The following is a 23,435-nucleotide window of genomic DNA, read 5'->3' as shown; positions in this document are numbered from 1 at the left end:
ATCAATTTCCAGTCTCAAATTAATATTTAAGGTGGATTTTTGTATTAACTTGAAGTGGTCTAGAATGTGAAAAATGGGGCATTCTGTATAAAGCTAAGAAACACAACAGCATTGAGTGGGGGAGTGATGAAGCTGAGAACTCCTTTAGGAACAAAGGTAAGAATTGCCTCCATAAAGGATTATATTGTGTTTTGGGGCTTGCACTGTTCACTTTGCCTTAGATGTTAACATGCTAGCATGGTCACAACTGCAGTCCCTCTGAGTATGAACACAGGTCCCGTTCAGCAGATCAGCAATTACTTTAAATAAGAAATTAGAAATTGGTCCTTAGATACTGATTTTGCTAATCTGACCATGCTGAAAACTAATTCTATTCCTAATAGGAGTTCAAACTGCTTCCTTGCCCAAATTGCCTGTTTGCAGCAATCTGAAATGGAAGTATTTTATCAGCTTAACTTGACACAGTGAATTTCTATTATCGGAAGAAAAAGAACTCACAGTACCTGATTTCAGGTTCCAAATTGTTTCAGTTCATTGTGACTCTCTGGAATTATGGAGAATACGCACTCTATTTTCAGTTTACCATCACTACAAAATACCCTAAATGTGAAACTCTACATCTAAAAGTCTGCCCTTACATACAAAGAGGACAAAACTCCAGTGAAATAATTATCAAGATTTACTGCAGTGCTATGACTGCAGAAGAGACCTGAGAAGATTTAACTGTGCTGTTGGTGGCTGCTTCCTTCCTGGGTTGCTTGGGAAGCTTCTGGTAGAGAGCACAACACATATCACAGCCCAATTCCCAAGGTGGAAGCGTGCAGTCAAGGTGCTGTGTCCCATCACTCAGGTATGATTGGGAAGTATTTTATCCCTGCTGTGGTCTGTGGTTTCTGTAGCATCACCTGCTCTCTCAAGTGCCTGCCTTTTTAAAATATATTGCACTACAGAGACTTGTAAGTTTTATGACAGCAGAGATTCCAATCTTTATAGTCCTTTTAATGAAAATTACCCATCATACTTTTTTTTAATGGAAAAAGACTAAACCCAAACTGTGTCTGCTGACAGTGTTCACTCCTAGCTCCTTCAAATGCGTTTTTCATGTTGTAAGAAATATCCCAGTTCCCTCTTTGCCTCTGTATCCCAGTCTATCCCCAAGATGCTCAGACATGACTGCTGCTGATCAGGCTGTTTTCTCTTGACTGCTGTCTGGCCAAATCTCCCTCCTCTGTGCTCAGGAATATGCCTGAATGGAGGGCATGCAAGTTATTGCTTACCCATTATTTATATATTCTCTTGGTGATAAGCTTCCCCCATATTCAAAGCCAGGTCACCTTTTGCAGAGATACTTTCTGTTCTGCAAATGTGGATGGTGCACAGCAGCAAAATTGTCAGCTGTTACACTCAGGAGGGAGAGCCTGGTGAAACTCAGCCTCTCTGGCTTTTTCACACCTATGTCTCAAGGTGGTTTTACACCATATCCCCAAGGGGCCCACTTTAGTGGCCATGGAAGTGCCTCTCCAGCAACTTCAACACTCTCTGTGTCAGATCCTTGCCATGTGCATGTTTATTTAAACAGAAGGGAGGCTTTACACTCCATAAGAAGGGCCATGGGACTAGGAGTGTGTCTATTCATCTTGCAATGAAGAGCAGAGACGCCAGGGAAGGAGCTGCTGTGAGGACAGGCCAGTTTGTATCAATGGCATTTTTTTGGTGGTGCCAATATCTGCCTGTTGCAGAGAGAAGTCAGAGATGCCCTGAGAGGGATGTATGGATGTGCCCTTCAGTGCAGGATGAGGTAAGTGCCTCCTCCTCATCCCTGTGCCCACCAGCTCCCATGTGGAACCCAAAGCATGGGCAATCAGGATCTCTGCCCCCCAGCACTGCAGACACTTAAACACCTTACACAGACCCATTCTTTAGAAAGTCTTGCTCAGGGCTTCCCTCTGCTCTAATAAAGACATCTATTCCCACAGCTTTACCTCTGCTGCTGCTGTTCACTCAGCACTTGGGTTTGATGAGCTGATTTCTCAGGGTGACTCATTCCACACTTACTTCACCTGGGCACACTCCCTGAGGCAGCTCTTATCTGGGTGCTGAGGGCTTACAGCAAGTTTTTGACACTCCATGCTGGCTGCCTCCTCCCTTCCCTTTGAAGATGCCTGGAGCAGGTGCCTAATGACAGTCTGCTGGGGACACCAGCAAAAAGTGTTTCAAATGGCTGCCACTGACACTGCCAGCTCCTCCAGGAGCATTACTGATGGCAGCATCATGGACCAAAGGGTTCCCAGCTCAGAACGTGCACCACCAGCACTGGGGATAAGCCAAGAGAATGATCCCACGGAGCTCAGGAGACTGTGGCATGCAGCTATGGCACAGCAGGGCTGAGTCCAACAGGCTGGCTCCCAGCTCAGTGACTACAGACTCGAATAAGAGATAATCAGATCCTGCAAACTCATTTCCCTTAGCTCGACAGCTACTGGCTTCTTCCTCTGTTTTACACACAGCAGACAAGGGCTTGTTCTATTTCCTTTGGCCCCAAGAGATAAAATTTATATTTGTTACTGTGTATTTAATTTTCTGGGTTTCTTTCAGAATGAGTCTGTCACAGCTGTATTCCCCAGTGGAAACCTGAAAATCACTGGGCCATGTCCTAACCCAGTTACATCAACTTATTCAGTGTCAAAACTTGGCTCAGTTTTACAGAGAAGTCTGTTTGGTGAGTCAGCTTCCCAGTAAATCTTCAGGGATGTTAATCCACAGGCAGATCCTACTCTGGTATGATACATATACAAGGAGTTTCCCTTGGCTAGGAATAGAAGAGAACTGCTTCAGACACACTGTGCTTCAGTTGTATAAAATGTCTTGATTAGCATTTCTTGTTTTGTTTTCAGACATAAAAGGAAATACCAATAGACTCCAAATCTCTTTCTCATTCATAGCCAAAGCTAGTCTGCATAATTAAAGGTAATTGTTAGCTTCTAATAGCTTGGCATTTTTCACTGCACCTTCTAGAGAAGAGAAAAATCCAGACAGAAGAACTACTGAATTGTGAATGTTCACTCAACATTTTCAGTAGGCATCTGAATCTTGTATTTAAGTAATGCAGGCAAGAAGCACAGAGAGCAATTGCTTACTGGTGACCAAAGGTAAGAAAGGTCAAACATTTATTTCCTATGTTGCTCCTATGCACGCAGTGCCCAGAATCTTTTAATTATATTTCATGGTCCTCTGAACTTGTACAAGGGCATAAAATATATTTATAGCTCACTTAAACTCTTAGCAGTGAAACAGCCATCCTACGCAGGACCTCTGCTAATCAACTGAAGACTTTCCGTGCATTAACTTTAAAAATGTAAAAAAGTACTTATTCCTTCTCCAGCTGAAACACTTATCACAGTCTAAAGGCAACAACAAAGAAAAGCTATTTTCTTCTTAGGTAACAGTTTGAGTCTGTATCAGTTCACCTGTGATGTTTGAAGTACAATTTCACTGGCAATGCACATTCATTATAACTGTTATTATAGAACTGGAAGCTCTCAACCACACTGTGCCAAACACCAAAGAAACATATAATAAAGAGATCAGCCCTCTCTAAAGCTTTTCCTGCCTAACTGTGTCATTTTCTCTTTTACACAACAACAAAAAAGGGGTAATCAAATAAAGAGGTCTCCACTTAACTAATCACACTCGATGCAAATTCCAGATGAGCAGACTGAAAAGCTCCCAGTCTAATTATACACCTCACAACAAACCTACCTGGCACATATTACATCAACCTGTCTGGTTGCTGGGAATCTGCTTGGAGATGAATTTTAGGGAAGAAGATCAGCCAAACACTTTACTTATGTGTGAGGCTGAGGTTAAGGAAAGGAGTTGGTGCTTTACAACAGGACCAGCTGCCCTTGCTTTGCTCTTCCCCCAGAAGATGCTGGCCCCTGGCATGCTGGAGTGGGCAGTGATGGCAGGGAGGGAGCCAGACTGGCACCTCCTGCTGCAAATGGGGCCTTACTTCAGATTTGAAAGACTCCACTCAATGCTGCCTTGTAACTGCAAAGCCGAACAACCCCATACTGAGGGATCTGAGAAAATTCAAACTGCTGGTGAAACCTTAATTCAGCTTCCTGATGCATGTGCTTTATTATATGATCTTTAATTAGCCTATGAGGAAATTAGTAATTATTTCTGAGTGTAGGATTTGGCTGATGTACAGTAAATAATGCACCACACTACCCAACAAATGGTGATGATTCAGCAGACATCATCTCTCATGTGTCCTGCAAGAGGCAAGTGGCCTGTGAGGAGAAAAACCAGTGTAGGATCACATAAATGAACAGTAAATATCAACAGTTTATTTGTGCCAGAGAGGGAGACACAAATTAAAACTGCAAAAAAAAATAATCTCAGTTCTTGTGTTTTGCCTTCTGGCTTTCTTGATATGGAGTATGGAAACATAAAAATATTTAGTGTTTCTTATCTGCTGATTAGTGTTTCTATGATCAAACAGAAGCTGAACTGTGCAGCAGTTCAGGGGCCTGGTGGTGACAGTCAGGCACCACCAGGAAGGTAGATGCACTTCTGGGATGGGCTTCACCGTGACCTGCAGAGAGCTCGACACAGCAGAGGGATTAGAGGAAAGCTGGGCTGGCTTAGCTCAGCCATGTCATCTCCAATCTGACTGAGAACTGCATGGCAGATACGAAAGGCAGAGGATGCCAATTCCTGCAGAAACAAGGTCATGTTGCTTTCCAAGAGCTCCTCAAGCTGGACAAAACTCAGCCATTTTTTTTCAGAGTTGCAGCAATTGCAGGCTGACATGTAAAATACTGGCTGCATTTGTCACGGGTACAGCCAACTGCACAGCTTTCCTGCTCATCTGCAGGTGTGAAGGAGGAGGACCAGCCCCTGCTCCAGCCAAAGCAGTCAGCACTAGAGGAGGAGGAACCCTACCTCTCTCATTATTACCTGCGAGCCAGAACTGGAGAGCAGACACAGACAAGTCCTTATTTACAGTGAACCACGACAAACAGGATGCTCCACTTTGCCCTCAGATGTCATAAATAAAGCACAAGGCCAGCAAATTGAGGCTATCCATTATTCTTGGTTATTTCCACCTAAGCCCTTGCCTTTTTTAATGACCTGGAGGGCAGGAGCAGAGCCACAGGCATGGATGGGTGCATCAGAAGAGAGGTGAAATTCTGCTCTCAGAAAAGTCAATTCCAGCCATTTCCTCCACAAGAAGTTTACTACATGCTGCCACACAATACTTTTATTGGCATTCATTACTCCTTGAGGACTAATTGATTCATTTTTAGCAGCATTAAAACAAGGCTGCATTTTACAAGGGAATCGCTCTACTGCTGGGGCTGTAGGAAGCTGATCAATTAGCTCCAGAACACTAAAAGCTGAATCCAGATTCAATACTCAAATTGTAACAAACATATTTCCCCGAGCCTTGATTAACCCACAGGCTGATCCCCAGCTCACAGCTGTCGCAGGTTTTGGCAGGGAGGCTGGAAGTGCTGGGGTTTGTTTATTTTATCATTGCCACACACCTTGGGAACCTGCAGAGCAGAGACAGTCACTATGGGCTGCATTTCTTGCTAAACCCTACTGGAAGTGAAAACCAAAAAATTGGATCCCCCCCCACCCATACTCACAGTAAGGTTGCTCCTCTTTTTTGTATCTGATGTCTCCTTCATTTGGAGCTTCCTTTCTGTTTAAGAACAGCTGGAGACCCATAATTTAGCATTCACATTTAACTAGATATTTGTGGCATTACAAAGTCACATTAACAAGCTTGTTACCTCTCGACATGTAAAAATACTGTAATATTCATTCCCAGCAACACCTACAAAAGAGCACAGCAATTCCTTTCAACTGAAATACACACATCTATCTACACACACACACACACACATACATATATATATATATATTCCTTTATATGCCCCTCTGCCTTTATCAGTGTCTCTAGGTCACTGAGTTTAAATGGATTCACAAGCCTAACTGCACTGCTTTGAAAAATACGAGGCAGGTATAGTGAACAATGTGAAAATGTAGCAGCTAAGACAAAGGGAAACAAGAGTTCCAGCAGTACATGCGAAAACAAAGGTGAGTAATCAATAACAAGGTGCTTCAGAGGTGCTTTTTATTTTCTCTACTAATGAACAGCCTTGCTGTTTCTCTCCCAGCCTTGGGGTGAAGAGTGTGCTGATGTTACCCCTTGGTCAGCAAGTATCACTGCTGAGCAATGTCAAACAACTTCTTGCAAAGGGGAGATCCTGCTGGGAAAACAGTGGATTAGAAGGAGTATTACTAAAGACAAATCTTTAAAACCCCTCAATCTTTTTTTCAATGTACTCTCCTAAAGATCCCAACTAAGCTGAAGTAAAACCCATTGTCTATCCTGCCTGGGTCACCACCCCAGAGCACTTGATGCTGCACTCACAATTTGTAATATCAGGCCTGATAGAAGCTGCATTTCCTGATTTCTATTTTCTTTGCAGTGAAACAAACTCAGCCCATTGGTGTCTTGGCCATATCTACAGGTTTAATGAGAATGACTCAACACTACCTGTTTTTTTCAGAAGTAGCTAGAAACTGCTTGGTAAAATGAGAGTTTTCTTTCCCTCTATCATGGTTAATTTCAGAAAATAAAAGAAATAGAATCAAGATACCCCAACATTGCCTGGACAGGAAGTGAAGCAGTGGAAAAAGCTCTGCACACATTACACCATTTTAACCATGTTTTTAAATGCAAGAACCTGTGTCGGCCTGAAGGGAGAAAACAAAATAAGAATAGGAAGGGGGAGAGAAGTGAACAGTTTACATCCTTAAGCAGCTGTAGAAAATACAAAGTTCATCATGTGAAGGTATTCAGCCTCTTTTTACCAGAAAAAGGATTATCTTTGAGTCTCCCTGTAGACAATCAATTCTCAGTCTGTTTTTCATAGGCAGACGTCACCTTCAAGCTCTTATTGGCACTACTGGTACTCATATTATAGTCTAAAAACCAGATCAACTCCTCTAATCACAACAGGTTACCTGACACCAAAAATCTCCTACACACCTGCCCCCATTTACACGACTTGTTTGCAGACCTCTCTCATGATGTGGATCATTACTTCCAGTTCAGAAGGGGCCTTGCACAGAAAAACCACAAATACCAATTACCAGAGAGTATTTAGAGGCAGTGCCTATTCCCTCTTAGGCTGGGGTGTTGAGAAACCCCTGTAAGACAGTGAATGACATGATGTTTTTTGCTGTCTTACTAGAAGAGGATCATTGTTTTATGAACTAGAGAGACTTATGAACTAGAGGTACTCCTGCACCTCACTCACACCCAGGGACTTGAGCTCTGTTCCCATCCCTAGCACAAACCTATGGTATGACCTTCCACTCATCTCTTCCCTCCGTGATCCACTTCTCCAAACCAGATGTTTGTTTGTTTATTTTTGTTTTTAAACAAAGTCCTTGGACCATAGGTTGAGGCTCAGACAGGCAGGATGCCCTGCAGTGCATTACAGCACTTCTTGGCTCTATGCTGCTTCAATGGCAATAATTAATAAAGCAGAATCAACAGTTTGCTGCAAGCATTTCTGGTGAGAGAGAACAAAGTACTTTTACCATCTCAAATGAGAACAGATATCTTGAAGCACTCAAAATAACCCAAGCTCCTATGTCAGGACATGCCACATATTTCAGTAGCGTATTTTCCAGCTCATTGTGTTTGCTGATCTCTAGGTGGGGACAGTGTCTTGTTGCTGAAGCCCCCCATGCTCCCAAATATCCACAGCACCTGGCTTGGAACAGAGATGAGATTCTTGGCAAACATCAAGCTGGAGCAAAAATATCCATTCAAGAGCTACGCTTCTTTGCAATAAAAGCAGCCCAGGAAATCCTATTATTTTCCTCTTAGGAGAAACACGGGGCATCAGAAAGATGAAGGGTGACAACTGCTTCATGTGAAGCCAGTAAACCAACTAGAAAATGGCTGAGCATAAAATGGTTCAAGACACAGGCTCTTCTGCAGAGAAACCTCAGCTGTTCATCTCCCATTCCCTGCCCTGACTTCCATCCAGCCATCTGGGAGTAAGGCTCTGCAGCCACTGAAGGCAACACCAGCACTTGTGATAAAAGTTAGGCTGCTTGGCTGCTTGCTTTGTGAAATCAGAGGCTTTCGAAGAGATTCATGCACTGTGTCCTGAATGTTAAAATAAACTCTGCCAAAACCTTCTTCTGAGATTACTATCTGGCTATCACTAAGTTCTTGCAAAATATGCCTGTGTTATCCCATATCTCAGAAGAGCAGGTGCATTCTTTTATGCCCCAAGCAGGTGCACATTTCACTGTTCTCCGAGCATTCAGAGGCAGCTTTTTTTGAGTGTGTGACAAAACATGGTGACAGCTGCTGAAATTGAGATGCCTTATGTACCTTTTCCACCTAACCTGACTTTTGGAAGGATGAAGCAGCTCATCTCTTGGGGTGTGCAGGCCCTTGCAGGAGACACCCCAGTGCAGTGCTCTCATCCCAGCCACTCCAGCATTTTGTTTTCTTTTCTTTCAATAAAAGAGAATATCGTACCTATGCCATCTGTTCAGCAAAGTGCTGCCTGCACGTACATTGCAATATACCCTGCAGCACAGAGTAGAGCCTTCCAGATTATATGTGAAGAAAAGTGGCTGTAAGGAGAGAGAAAACTCCAGGTGCTGGAGCTCTTACAGGTGAGCCGAAGCGTTTGCTTCCCCGAGGCAGGGACCTGTCAGGATTAATCTTGTCTGCCCAGGAATGCACCTCGGCAGACACCGCACCCCATTCCAGGAACCCATAAATACCAAATGAGATGTTCAGCACCACACATGAAAGCGTCTCCTTTCTCTGGACTCTGACTGTGGGGGAGTGACAGCCTGGCTAGCATCAATCCTGTTTTGTGCTGGGCTGTTTTTTAAGGTCGTTCCTTGGGGGGAACAAGATATGAAGTGAGCATGGGTGTTTGCTGCCTTTTTCCTATGGACACCTCCAAGGGAACCCCCATATTTGTTTCTCTGTCCTGGATCCACCTGAGACTCTGCTTTTTTATTTCAGCTTAAAGGAGGTGCTCTCTCTGTCTGTATTGTCCTCAAACCAACCCTAAGGGAAGGAAGTCCATGGAAGCCAGAGGAATCATCTTTGATGGCCTCTAAATCCTTTTGACAACGCATCCCAGAGGTAAAGCTGTAGGACAAATGGGCTTCTTCTGAATGATGCTGTCGAAGCACTGTGCAGAAAGAGGCACAAAACAATGGTGTTTTCAATAGTGCAATTTTACCAAAAAGGTTGCCCCTGGCCTGTCAGAAAAATGCAGTTCAGGTGATGAACACTCAGTGAGAGAAACTCATTCACAGGTTTCTTTTCCTCCTATTCCTTTGTCACACCACTAGAAAAAAAGATCAAACATCTTCCTGCCCTTCAGTCCCCCCTCTAACTCAGTCTCCCTGACTCTTACCAGCTTTTTGTTCAGGAGCTGAAATGGAAAGGAATGAGTGGACCTAGAGGTCCACTCATTCCTTTCCATTTGGAAAAAAATGTCCATGCATGTCCATCCGTTTCATTGTGGATGTTCAGTGGGAGACAGCAGGCAGCCAACGCAAGATTGATGTTAGAAAAGACAAAGCTCAGGTGGAGAGCTGTGGAAGCCATGCCATGTCCCCAGCACATATCCAGAGGGACAGCTCAGCCTGCTGTCCATGGGGTGCTGGGAGCCCTGCTGCCTCCCACCTGCCCGAGGATGCCTCAGAGGTCAGAGCTCTCCCACAGTGCTGAGCCCATGCCAAGGCCACCAACTGAGCCACACACCACAATTTCAGGGCAGAGCCCTGGCCTGGGGAGTCACCACAAGAAAGAGTGCTCCCAGGCAATTAGGGGTTTCTGGATCAAAAGCAATACATTTGAAGTCCTAACTCAAATTCCTGGCCCTAGGGAGCAGCCAGTGCTGGTGCCAGGGGCATCGGGAGGCAGGCAGCTCATAGAGCACAGCCCGCGACCACTGGAGCAATTCTGCTCACTCCACAAGTGCTCCCTTCCACAACCTCTGAAACAAAAGGACTTATTTCTAAACACAGCAGCATTTCCACATTTTAAGGGAACCAGTCCCTTCTGCCCTGTTTCTACATAAACGGTATCTTTTAGACAGCCCCTCACCAAACCGTGTGATGCCTCCAGGCAACACCCATGGCCGAGAGCAGTGGCAGCAGGACACAGCAAGTGTGGAGAGTGCTTTTGGGACAACACATCTGGGGACACAGGCACTGCAGCCCTGGTGGCCCAGACAAACCTTGCTCAGGTCTTGTGTCAATCATTTCCTGCACAGAGAAGTCCTGCATCTCTCAGAATATATCTTTTGGTGCATAGGCCACCAAATTCAGATACTTTAAAATTTCAGGTCATCAGGTCTTGGTTGATGTTCTTATCAACTGAGGAAATGCCAGCAAAATTCAGATTCAGGTCTGGATTTTGTAGTCCAGAACAGAGCTCTGCCTGCCGGGGCTTACTCCACAACCTCCTGATCAGCTTCCTTAAGCATCCACAGTATATATGAATGTAAAAAAAAATATTTATATATGCCTCTCTCCAACAGTGCTTTTAGGGGCTGCAGCTGTAGGTACTGAGGGTTATATAACTCAGATCCTCTGACAAAGACACATTTGGTTGAACTTTAAACAAGGGACCTTTAGAAATCTGTAAAATTTTAACCATCAGTGTGTAACAGCTTCTAGGACGTTTCCCACCTTGTAACATTTAAAACAATGATTCATCGCCATAAGAAATATGTAACTGTCTGAAACTAACTCTCAAATAATGTTAATTATCTGCATGGTCCGTGTTTCTGTATATGCAGTTTCCAGCTACCAAGACTGGACATTATGAAAGCTTTTACATGACATCAGCTTTTCAGTGACCAGCCAGTTATAAAATACAAAATTTTTAATCTGCATTTGATTGTCACAGCTTAAAAATCACAGATTTTATGAGAGCTACAAATCATTTTTAGACTGTGCAGTGTGGACTAAACGCCAAGGTTTTTTGTTTTGGCTTGTTGATATTTCCTGAAAACATGAAACAATTCTGAAAGGACAGATTTCCTGGCTCACAGCTAAAGGTCAGCAGTCACACAGGGACTGCTTGCTAAGTGCACCAAAAGGAAAGATTGGCGCAACATTGCAGTATTATTAAAAAGTGATTTAAGTGGGGGAAAAGGGAGAAAACAGAAAGACAAAGATTATACTCTCACAATTGAGGTTTCACAAAGATTAGAAAAACAGCCTTGTTCCTTGCTACTTGCAGCCCCTCGCTGTCACTCCAAGCACTGCTTGGTCTTGTTCCCTCTTTACCCTTGGAAAGGGACTGCTTTAACCAGGCACCACAAATCATTTCTAGAGCCTTTCCTGAACAGCCCAGAAGTTTTTCCAGGCTCATTGCTGCAATAGCTTATGGAAGTACAAGTTTAATTTGTACTGGGAAGGACAGGAGTTCAGAATTCCCATGATTGTGAGCAACACTGACATCCAGTTGTGTGATATGCAAAAAAAAAGCTTATTTTCCACAGCAATCTCCCCTGGACCTGAGCAATGTTTGTAATTCTCTCCCAGTACAACTGAAGAGCCAGTCCTGTTCTGCAGCTGTCAGAGGGGGCACAGCCACCTCACATCTGTATTCTGAACCACTGTGTGGACAAAGCTCCTTGTCAGCGTATTTAATTTTGTAATAATAGATACTGAAATTTCCCCAATCACTGACAAGATAACAGTTTGAAAAGAAGCACACTCTGCAATCAGTGCTGGAAGCACCTTTAAAACAGTATTTAGTACCAGTCTCAACAGAGGCTGTATCCCAACTCCCTTTAAGACCCCCAGCTTCTTTTTATTTTTATTATTCATGTTTTTCTTTCTAAGTATAGGCTATATACAATTTTTCAGGCAAATAAATGCCAACCAAAACCAACCTAGCAGCCTCAAGTAGGTCTCTGCAACAGGCCCTGCTCCCAGGTAACTACATTTCCCTCCCTGTCTGACCAAGAGCCCTGGGCCATCAGAATTAACAAAGAATTTGTGCCTTTAATCCTGATAATGAAATACCTATACTCTGACCACAACATCCTCCCTAGCACTGAGTTATCAAAAGCATATGCTCCCATCACACATTCTTCTGGCTCTTTTTCTTTTTTTTTAAATTAAAACCAATTGTTGTAGAGCAAAATGCTACCTTTTCTGTTAAAAGGTTAAACAGCAAGCCTATGACCACATGTATAGCTTGCAACTTATGTCTCCAAATTCTGCTAACTACAGTAACATAGAGCAAAACAACAAATGTGCTGGTAAGCAGCTAAGCAATACCATAGGCTGTTTAAATTTAGCCCTGGCAGATCCTGGAGGAAGGGCATCTCCAGCCATGTGTCCTCTGCTGTGCAGAGAGAGCACTCAGACCGTAGGATCCAATTCTACACACCTCACTTTTGAATATATGGCTACACTTATTGCATGTCACACGTGCATTTTCTCTAAAAGTACTTTGTATGAGATAAAGGGCAGTCATCTCTTGGACACAAAATGCTTGCCCTAAAAGCAGCCTGGGAGACTGAAACAATAGACTCTGTAATTCCTTGCAACACCACAAAGCTGCAGCTCAGAGCAGAGGCGTGCTGACAATTTAGGGCTTTACAGACCACAACCTGCAAGGATGAATTACTCTCCAAAGCGAAATGTTGACCACAAGCATGGAGAACATTACTTTAGAGGCAGATTGCTGTAGCCTTGCTATTTTCTATCTGGAGCTTGGGGAATTTACAAGTAGAGACTATTGCCATGATCAGCAGTAAGAGTACAGGCACAAGATTTGCTGTGATGAATCCAAAAATAAGACAGCTCCAGGCCTGAAGTTCAGTGTGCCACACCTGCTAGCAGAGAATACATGAATAATCTGATCTCCAGGCTACAAATACTTTGAGAATGGGTTGGACATCCCCATCCAGTGGAGCCTCTCTGCCTCCTCCTAAGGCCAAATGAAATCACTAATGTGAGGACAAGCTGTGCATCGATAGCTCTGAAACCCCAGAAGCTGCACTCCAAGCTGCCACTGAGGAAATCCAACAAAATCAGGCATGCGGTGCCAGCAAGACTAGAGCTCATGCATTTGACATAAGAAAGCTCTGTTATTGAGCAGCTCTAAGCAGCACTACCTGCAAAAAGTCTTGTTAACTGTGAGATTAATAACATTTCTTGGAAGCTAGGGAAGTTTCTGTGGCATTGTTTCAGGAGCTGAGGTGATCCCATTACCCCATCACCAGAAGTCCCTCAATTTCAAACCATTTATGCAGTAGCTAAAGAAAAATTAATAGTACTATTTAAAGGTAAAGTCATGCTTGAAACTGAGACACAATGATGATTTTTTTAATCACGTCTTGCATAAATTATGAACTCTGTATTGATTACAAGGGTAGTTAAGCACATGAAAAGGGTATAATGGGAGCAGGAGACATCTTCCTGGCCTGTGGGCTCAAGTGAGGTTGTTTCCACTACAGAACACCAATGATCTCTGCATTATGGTCTGTAGAAGTAATACTTGGCTTATTGAACATCTACTTTGTTTGATACTTAAAAGAAACTTGCGCATGCACCACAGAAATAAAGCTCTTTCTTTGTAAAATTCTGTGGAACAAAACCAAAATAAAATAAAATACTGGGGAATAAAACCAAATGTCTCTAACTGACAACACAAGCATCTCCCTTTTATATACTTTGTTTTGCTTACTGTTTCTCTTACTGCTGTTATTATTATTAATAATCCACCAAAACATCACACTTAGATTAAACCAGTTCTTTACTAGGAAATTTCTGCTTATTAGTATAATCCTCAAAACTTCCATCAAATTTTGCACTCTCTTACATGACAGATGCAGAACTCTGCTCTTTGGAGTGGCTGTGGTGAAAATAAAGAGCAGATACTGCAGCCAGTGCTCTGACAGGGAGTGCAGAGATAGGCACTAACTCCTGTGAAGGGCTAGATTTCAGAGATTGGGGATTGTGCTCAGCAGCAGCTATGCCAGGTCCCATTCAGACATCAGTCTGAACAACCACCATTGTCAGGCTCTTTTAAAAATCCTGATTGTCACCTTTTAAAGCAGGTGAAAATCAATTAATTTTGAGCTTATAAAGGAATGCCTTTGCTGTGGCCAACCTTGGCCACACACACAATGCCTTTTGCAGAGATGCACTGCCTTTTCTTCCTATTTAGTGTAAAAGCACTTCATCTTGGTTATAAGCCTGAAGGTCAGGCTTATTTCTTTAGCTCTATTATTTACTACTTGAATTTCCAGTTCCACCTTTCTGGCTATTACAGCTTCTTTCCCCGACTCCTTTTCATGGTAACTCTGTGATGATGACTGTTGATAAAGTTAGGAGGGCCATGATTCTAAGTGTCTGACCTTCTTCAAAATCTGATAATGGATACAGTTTCTGAATCACAGGTCATCTCAATTTTGTCAGTAAACCATTTATTTACAGTGGCCTTCAGACCTCCAGGCTTACTGTGCACTGCAAAATGGATTTTTCAGGGAACAATAAAAGTAGGAGAGCCATCCTTAGCCTTTGCTTAGGTTAGGAGGGATACTGGACTTTGGAGAGAATGTTTGTCCACAACATCTTATGCACCACAGTCTCTAAGAGCTTTCCTGCTCTGTAACATTTCCTGATGTTTGAGTGAAACTGACAATTGTAAGCATCCAATATGAACTAACCTCCTTTTCACTTGCAACCTACATGGAAAGGGCAAGAAAAATCCATGTCTCCTTAAACTCTTCCCACCTACTGAGGGCTATCCAGTCACCTTTGCAGTATTGTTCAACTTACAGTTCAGGGCACAGTGCCAGGTTTTACATCACTGCCTCAAATGCAACTCCACTGTGGTAGGAGCTGATTACAGCATGCCTGTCACAGCTGTGTCGGTGCCAAGGCACACCAGGGTCTGCCAGCATCCTCCAGTGGCTGCTCTGAAATGGAGATCTCAAAATGCCTTGGTCTTACAGAAACACTGCCAGAAGTACAATTCCTACAACTCCAGCAGCTCAATACTTCATGCAAACTGTTGAGTGAGATGCAGAGAAAAGCGTGTCAAACACCAACTCCTGGCTCCAACAGTGCCTGGAAAACTGAGCAGTAACTGGATCCTGAGCAGAGGGAAGCAGGTTTTACTTACTGTCAAAGCTTCTGTGCTGTGCTGTTAGGATGGCCTGCACAGAGCGACCAGCCTCTTTCATCATGGCTTCAAATTCACTTCGGCTTTTGTTTGCAAAGTTCTCCTCCATCTCGCTGGTGCAGCAGGTGTAGCCTTGTGGACAGATTCGCAGGTGCTCCCCTAAAATGAGACAAAATGCAGTTTAATGGCCAGGTCTGCAAAAGGGAGAATTTAATGCTGGACAATCTCAGCTTAAAAATATCCCAGCTCCCTGGTAACCTGGATCTGCATCAGGTCTTTCTGACAAAATTACCACCTAATTTGAGTTCTTCCACTTTAATACAGTGCTTGGTGTCAGTGCAGGCACAAATTTTCTCACTGTTGACTGTGAGGGAAGAAGAAGCAAGAAAAAAAATTCATATATGGAGCAAGGAGAAGGGAAAGTCTGTCCTAGAATCCCAGAAGACATGGAAGTCTGATTAAATGACAGCTGTACTCATTAGACTTAATATGTACATCAGGACAGCCATTTGAAACTGCTTTGTAAGGAAAGAAAGAAGCAGCACCAAAGCGCTCCCTGCTCTACCAAATATAGGCTGAGAAGGCATTTCCTTAACCAGAGAGGCGAGGCTAGGGAGAAGTTTTCACGATACAGAGATGTGATGAATGTCACTGGAATTTGCATGGCTAATTCCCCTCCACACGTATTGAAATTTTCAGTGAAAAAATTATCTCCCAGAAAGAGACAAAACCACCCCAAAAAAGGTTGCTCTGACAATCACTGATTGAAAATCACTCTTTCCTATAAGGAAGAATGGGAAAGGTAAGAGGTCTCAGCAGGCAAATCAAAAAATTCTCCAGTATGGAGCTTGTACTGCCCTCTGCAATTTCTTTACTGTGGAGAAGCAAGTGTTTGCACAAGCAAAGTCAGCAACATTTTAAAAATAATTGCTCAAGTTCTTATGAGTCCTTACAAAGACACATCCACCTGCAAACACACCCTATGTTTCTCTTTACCCAAGCAATAAGAATTCATTTGAATGAAATCAAACATTTATTAAACAAAATTAAATAAAATACCCCTCTTGTTCCAAGCATGTTCTGAGATAAACCAATTACCAAGCAGTTACCATGTTTAAGATAATTTGATTGGGATTGCCAGTGATTTTGCTGGCACTTTTATAGGACTACTGTCTTAATGTCACAGCTGAGCCTAAACATCTTTAAAATTTTGTTTTACCTTGTGTGTCTAAACAGCTTCAAATCCTGAACCTGCACAGCCTCCAGAGTTTCCCATTACAGTCCTTAGCTATTTCGAGTGTAAAGCTCTTGGCAAACAGGTGGTAAAGGGTCTCTGAAAATGGGCATGTGTCCTACCCTTGTGAAAGTTATCTCATTAGCAGCCTAAGAGCAACTGGAGTGTTCTGTAGTTGATGTATTTTAGGCAGAAGCCATTCAGGATGAATTTATATTTTGCTGGCCGTTGGATTCCTGCTCACAGATGAACCTTGAGCAACCGCTGCAGGGTGTGGGTTGAGCTGTCCTTGGCAAACAGGTTACTATGGGCATCTTCACTGGCAGTCCTCCTGTCCACCAGCTTCTCTAGGAGAGAAACTCCCATCTCCAGCCTTGTGTTGTGCTCCCAGCTGAGAGGAGTGTCAGGGTGGTGTGTCCTTGGGGTTGCCCATCTCCCTTGGGACCCACTCTCTGTCCCCACCAGTGCCCAAAGCGGCAGGAAAAGCAGCAACTTGCTTCACTGTAAAACCTCAAGAGTCAAATATAAATAACATGTGGCTCCATGCCTGCCACACCAAAGGCAAGCTCAGTTCCAGGGCTTGCCTGAGCCTCTCCTTCCCTCACGAACTGGATTGTTCTGAGTTGTTCCCTGGGCTCCCTTCTGTAAAGCTGTATTTATCTGTACAGCGTCAGGGCTGCTGACATGTGACAGACAGGCAGGAAAAGGGAGCTGGAATTTTTTGACAAGACATGGCTTTGATTCCTGTCACGGCAAATTAAAAAAAACCTTTTTCTTGTCCGGCTTTTTCCATCCTGTTTCTGCTGCCGCAGGATTTCTGGCAAGGACGGAAGTTTTGTGCACAGCAGTTTTACTGTGGGATGCATCAGTCCATGAGGGCCTCGATGCCCTCAGGACAAAGCGAGGCCTTAAGAGGGCCTGGCCTCTCTGAGAATCAACAAAAAAATGGACCCCAGGGGGTCCCAGCATTTTTCAGAAGTGCCTTTACCTCCTCAGCTGTTGATGAATTCACCAGTTCACCAGTTGATGGTGAATTTTGATGGTGAGGTCCTGGCCATGCTCAAGGCCTTGCACTCAACAACACAAGCACTCCCGCCATTTCCTCGGCGCCATTACCCACCAGGGCTGGCAGGCTCAGGCAAAGCCTCCGACAGCCCTTTACAACTGCCCAGCTTTGGGAAACTGAGTCAAATCAGAGGGAATCCTGGGGATCTCCCATTTCCCGGCCTGCTGCCAACAGGAGTCAGGCAGGATTCATGCCTGAAACTGGGAGAGCAAACATGGATGTTCCCTGCAAGGAGACAGCAACGTGCTCACCAAAGCTGCCCTTGCGGCAGGCTCCCTGCACAGGCTGCAGAAACCAAGGGGGAAGCTGTGGGGATTGCCCCCAGGAAGAGAGGAGGGGAGGAAGAGCCCCGTGCCCGAGCTCCCTGAGGGACACTGAGGAGCAGCAGCGGTGAGAGCTGTGCTAATTAAAATGGGACACGTCCAGACAGACGCTCGGTGCACTCCCAGCCCGGGCGAGGCACAGCGTGTCTGAGCAGGATGGCTCCAACTCCGCTGTGACACCTCAGCCTCCGCACAACCGAGGGGGACAGGGGAAAAACAGGCAGAAAGCAGAGGGAAAATCACACCCAGAGCTGAAATTGGTTGATTTTACACAACTTTGTGAATTGAATATAGAACTGTTTCCATTCTTGAACTCCGAGCAGTTTCAATCCCTTTTGGAGTAGCATTTATCTTAGCTTTCTGCAGGTGTTTGTAAGGTACTCAGCAGGTGTTTGTGTGGTGCTCAGCACCACCACACTCTATCTCAGTGGGAAGCAGAGTTTTCATCATTTATCTATGTAACTCAAACTCAGCACAAACAGAACAGTCTTACAGCCCTGTGAACATGCTTTGCTTTCTTTGATTTTTAACCTGACCCACCCTGGAAACATTCACTATTATTATTTAACCTTTTTCTATTGATTCCAAAATAAATGTGCTCCAGAGCATATTTTGGTTCTCCTTATATTTCAAAGTCCCTTTGTTTGCCAACCTGCCTTTGTCCTATTGCTGAAGCTTGCACTATAAATATCCCTGGGTTCACTTGGCAGGAGACATCTGCAGGTACCTACAGAGAGCCAGAGGTGTTTTAGAGGAGTAAATCTCCATGATGCAGGACACAGGGTGTGTCCTCTGCCCGCTGCTGTGCCACTCAAGTTCTCCCTGTGTACAGCTGACCTGTTGCTCACCATTTGCTGGACAGCACGTGCTCCCACCCCTGCAAGAGCTATGCAGAAAGCAGAAAGGCATGGCAAAAGCAAACTGGCAGCAAAGGGAGGGCTGCTCAAATCTCCTTGAGGATGACAGATGTGCTTCCAGTGACCAAGAACAGCTCTGGGTGACGCCCAGAGAACCCTGGATTTACAACACATCTGTAAGTAAGAGAAGATGCATCTTGAGATGTTCTGAAAACAATCAGCTTGCCCAAACCTTCCAGAGTCAAGGTGGTTAAATCTGGGTCTCCCTGGAAGAGCCAGCTGTCCTGCAAAAGCTGCTGAAGCCGGGGTGGGATGTAACCCACCGAATGCATGGTCCCTTGGAAACAGGGTAGAGCAGGCAGGAAAACAGCATCAAGCAATTATCACATTTATGATTAACTGTCCTGGAATGGAAAAGAATAGGCAGGAGGCTGATGAAAAGAGAATATCCCACTGCATAGCTACAGGCTTGGATTGTCCTTGAAACACCCTCTCAAGCTGGCTGGGATAGCAGATCATTTTGGCTATCAAATTCATTACTGCACTTCAGAGTGCTGAATATTAAATCACTTGACCACTTCCCACTTAGGGATGGAGTTAGGCCCAGGGTCCCTGCAGGGGAACAGCCCTGCCCACAGCCACCCAGCCACCACTAGTAGGAGCTGAGACAGGGCTCAGCTTTGACAGGGCTCAGCTTCCAGCTTCTTCTGCCGTGTGCTCCAGTCTGTCTGCCCTGCCCACACGGGCTCCCTGGGCTGCCTGCCACGGGCTGTGTGCTGTAACACTCAGGAGCTCAGCTAGCTGTGCCCAGGAAAGCTCTCCAGCTGCTCACTGCTCCTGCCTTTCACCCCACTAGGAGGCTCTGGAAACAAGACAGAAGGGCAGTCCCAGGGGTGCAAAATGCAATACTGAGAGAAGAGTCCTTGGCTCCTTTAACCATGTAAATGGTGCTATTTCTATCCCTCTCACAGGATGTTGGAGATTGAATTAATTACAATGTTTGCAGAAGGTTTGGGGTTATGTGGCTGTGTCAGAGTATCTAAATGCAAATTATTACAAAATAATTCCTCCCAGAGGTTAATTTATTTCAGGCTGTGATAAATCCATCATAATTCTTCCCTCATATTTGTAACCCTCCTCCCACTCGCTCTCCAAACTGTTCCAACAGCTCATTTCATGCTCCTAGCCTCAGTCCAGCCCCCCATGCCAGGAATGACTCCAGCCCAAGCTCCCTCTTGGGGGGTTTCTGGGTGGACATGTCTCAGGCAATCAGGCCTGCTGAAGTGCAAGGCATGCCAGGCATGGCAGGGATGTCAGGACACAGCCCCTGGCCAGGTAGAGCCAGAGAGCCTGAGAGCACCTGGCAGCTGAGGAGCTCCAGTCCTCTCCTACTGTCCCTGGCAGGCATGACTGTTCTGCTGGCCTCTCCTTCTTCACACCTAAATCCCGTCCAGGCTAATGAGCATCACAGCCAGGAACTGAGGACAAAACAGTGTAGTGTAGAATACGGGTTCTCTTTTTTTTTTTTTTTTAAAACCATGTCAGAGTGTCTACAGCTGATGCAAAATGAGCCTGAAGGTGGTACAGATGTTAAAAATACCTTGCAAAGAGAGAGTGCAATGAAAGTAAATTCCTTTCCTTATGCCTCCCAGCTTTTCCTGCTTCAGGTGTTCCTGTCCCCATTCATCTTCAAATACACATCTTTACAGAGAACACAGCGTGGCACGTGCTAATAAGCAGCTGGCAGCATAGCCAGCACTGGTACCATTATGCTACCTTGAATCCCAATCTTGCCACAGATAACTCCTAAGGGGAAAGAGGGTACCCCAAAAACATTTGGACTAGGAGACAGTCCTGGCTGACCAGCCTAGGAAGAGCTCTTCGTGCCCTTTTCACTGAGAACCACCTGCTGGCAAGCTCTGCCAAACACCTACACCCCATAACACCTGTAAGGCGGCCACCTGTACAGCTCATCTCCTGTTGTAGCTGCTGCCATCAAACTGAACCAGAGATCAGACTGCTCTATTAAGCAGAGTGAAAATCAGATCTTTTCCCATATTGCAAAGGCAGATGTTAGCTGTATAGCCTGTTTCTTTGATTTGCAGTCAGCTGTTGGCAAAATACGATATCTTCTATTTTCTGATTATGTATTAAGAGTATCATCATTTTGGCTTCAGTTTGCACATAATGTCAGGGGAGTCACAGCAGGCCTGAATATCAAGTATCACACAGCAAACACTGTGATCAAAATGCACTGAACCATGTTCTCCCTGGTCCCAGTGATACTGCAGGCAGAGGACAGCAAAGTGGGGCAGGGCTGTGGGCTGGCCCAGAAAGAGGGGGCAGAATATGGTCATGAGGAAGAGCTGTGCTCAAGTGAAGTCCTTATTTTCCTGCACTTGCTAGCAAGATGCACTCCCAGGATGAGAAGCAGAGGTGGCAGGGTGCAGCTGGAAACCAGCCCTGCCATGGACTCAGGGACATCTCGGCTGAGCTGGCCTGGGAGCTAATGCAGCAAGGTGGAGCCACAGGGAAGCTGTCTGCTTCACCAGCGCCCCACAGGAATCACTCATGGACCTCAGCTCCTGCTGAGGCAAGACCCAGGCTAATCTCAGCTGGCCCAAGGCCAGCACAGAGCAGTGTCACAGCTGACACAGGAGCAGGACTGCAGAGGATGCAGGGGCTCTCTCACCACTGCATCCACACCGGTGACCCCATGCACATCCCTGCCGCCTCTGGCCTCAGTAAGGAGAGAGGGGTTTATCTCTGGCACAATCAGTCCTACCTCTTTGCTGCTGCTGGGTGAGTAGCTGGTTATCTCGGGGGACTGAAAACAAGGGCATGAAGTCTTTTCAAGCTGCACGCCACAGGTCTGGATTTGTCCCATGTCAGCAGCTTTTGTAATGCTTTGCCATCTGAAGGCTGATCAAATAGCTTGTGCTATCTGAGATGAACTAATGTTTTCGTTCCAGATAAAGAAAGCAAGCACCATGTTCCACATCAGTGATAAAAACAGCAAACTGGAAAAAAATAGCTAGAGAATATGCTTATTCTGATAAAGCAATGCACATGTTTAAGATGGGACAATAGCAAAACATTAAACGCTTGTTCCCACAGCTCATCATTCAGACCAGGATTATACCAACAGGAGTGAACAACCAAGAGCAGATAATCCATAAGATTTGTTCTTTCCACTCTTATCTTTCTACTCCTACTAGGATTTAATAAACTATCAAAATACTGTTAACCAAATAAGACAACTTAATCTGGCTACTGCATGGAGTTGGCTCCCTACCAGGTTACTGCTGTTCCGTAATTGCATTACAGTGAAAACCTGACACAGTGAATAAATACAGGTACTTCTGACAAATGTCACAACTGGCACCTCGAGCAGAAACCCACTGATGGGTGGGAGGACTTTGGGACTGCCCCATTCGTACTGACACAGGCTGCTCAAACAGGGAGCCTGGCAGGAGCATGTGGAGGAGGCTGAACAGCACTTCCCTCTCTATTTGCTCTGTTCGTGTGTCTAAATACTTCAGGCTCTGAGGCTGTCAGCTCAGTGTCAAACTCACACACACTGGAAATGTGGAATCAATTTGTTTAATCCTAGACCCTGATGTCAGAGGAATTTATAAGACAGGCAAACATGGGCAAAAAAAAAGTTAATTAACAGAGGAGAAAGAGCCACCTCCATGTCCTGGAAAAATACTAAGTACAGATTAGATAAGAGTGCCTCCAGAAACGACAGTCTGCAAATCCTAATGTCATCTGTGTATGTTACAGTGGCAAACTGCCCAGAGGAAGGGAACAGAGAAAATGTCACAAGTGCTGACAACAGACTTGATTCTTAGTGAAAAGCTCTGCATGAAAGCACTTCACCCACGCATTGCTCCTTTGGGTTTTGGGAGTGTCTTTCTGAATGAAACAGAATACCCCTTCCCATCACTCTGCTGCCCCAGTTTCTCTCAGGACCTGCCTTTAGCTACATGGGCCTGACTCTGCCTCTGAGCTGTGCACACACAACAGGAATCAGCACAGGGTGAAACAATCCAAGCCTGTATTTAAGGACAGAGTAGGAAATGCTTTATAATTTGCAGTAGAAAATATCTTTTTCAGCGGTTGAGAGAGGAATGAAAGAACAAGGGCCAAATCCACATGTACCACAAGCAGTGAAAGACCTCCAGCTAGCAGAACTGACTGAACACACTGAATCCAACACTCCCAGATCCTCTTCTGGGCACTGGACACACAGTGGGGGTGCTTCTGAGAAGGACTGCTACAGGAGATGATCCATTATGAAAGGCTTCCACTGGGAGTTAGGACATGGTCTACAATTAACACTCTCCAAGTAAATCAATCCTGAAAGAAGCCTTCAGTCCAAACTAGACCATTTGCAAGAATCATGGAGAAACACACAGGGAGTGCACTGTTACACTCTTTCATCTCCCCTTCCCCGAAAAACAGAAAACTTTAAACATGAATCTTAGACAAGGGAAGAATTATCTTGTCTTTTCACATAACACTTGTGGGGACCTATTGAAGTTGTGTGTCACAATTCATCACTATCAACCTCTTTCAGAGTTGTCTTGAGCACATCAGCTTCTCACCAGATGTTTGGTTCTGTTTTTTCTTCTTGGAACAAAGAGTCTTTTTATCCTCAGTTTGCTGCAATCTAAAATAAGATCAAACTGGAAACCTATCACTCTTATCAGATGCAGCT

General features: G+C 44.7%; 1 protein-coding gene across 2 annotated transcripts in view; it reads right to left on the bottom strand.

The window, feature by feature from the left end:
* The window catches only part of GPC1 (glypican 1), a 199,841-nt gene that overhangs the window by 83,104 nt on the left and 93,302 nt on the right, over nucleotides 1–23,435 (bottom strand). For both annotated transcript variants that reach the window (XM_041416300.1, XM_041416301.1), the window contains exon 2: nucleotides 15,233–15,391. In XM_041416300.1, the coding sequence (XP_041272234.1) occupies nucleotides 15,233–15,391 (159 nt within the window). The remainder of the gene's footprint in view (nucleotides 1–15,232; nucleotides 15,392–23,435) is intronic.

This window comes from Onychostruthus taczanowskii, unplaced genomic scaffold (genome assembly GCF_017590055.1).
Source record: "Onychostruthus taczanowskii isolate IOZ18803 unplaced genomic scaffold, ASM1759005v1 scaffold51, whole genome shotgun sequence".
Lineage (NCBI taxonomy): Eukaryota > Metazoa > Chordata > Aves > Passeriformes > Passeridae > Onychostruthus > Onychostruthus taczanowskii.
This window is presented reverse-complemented; position numbering and strand designations above follow the sequence as displayed.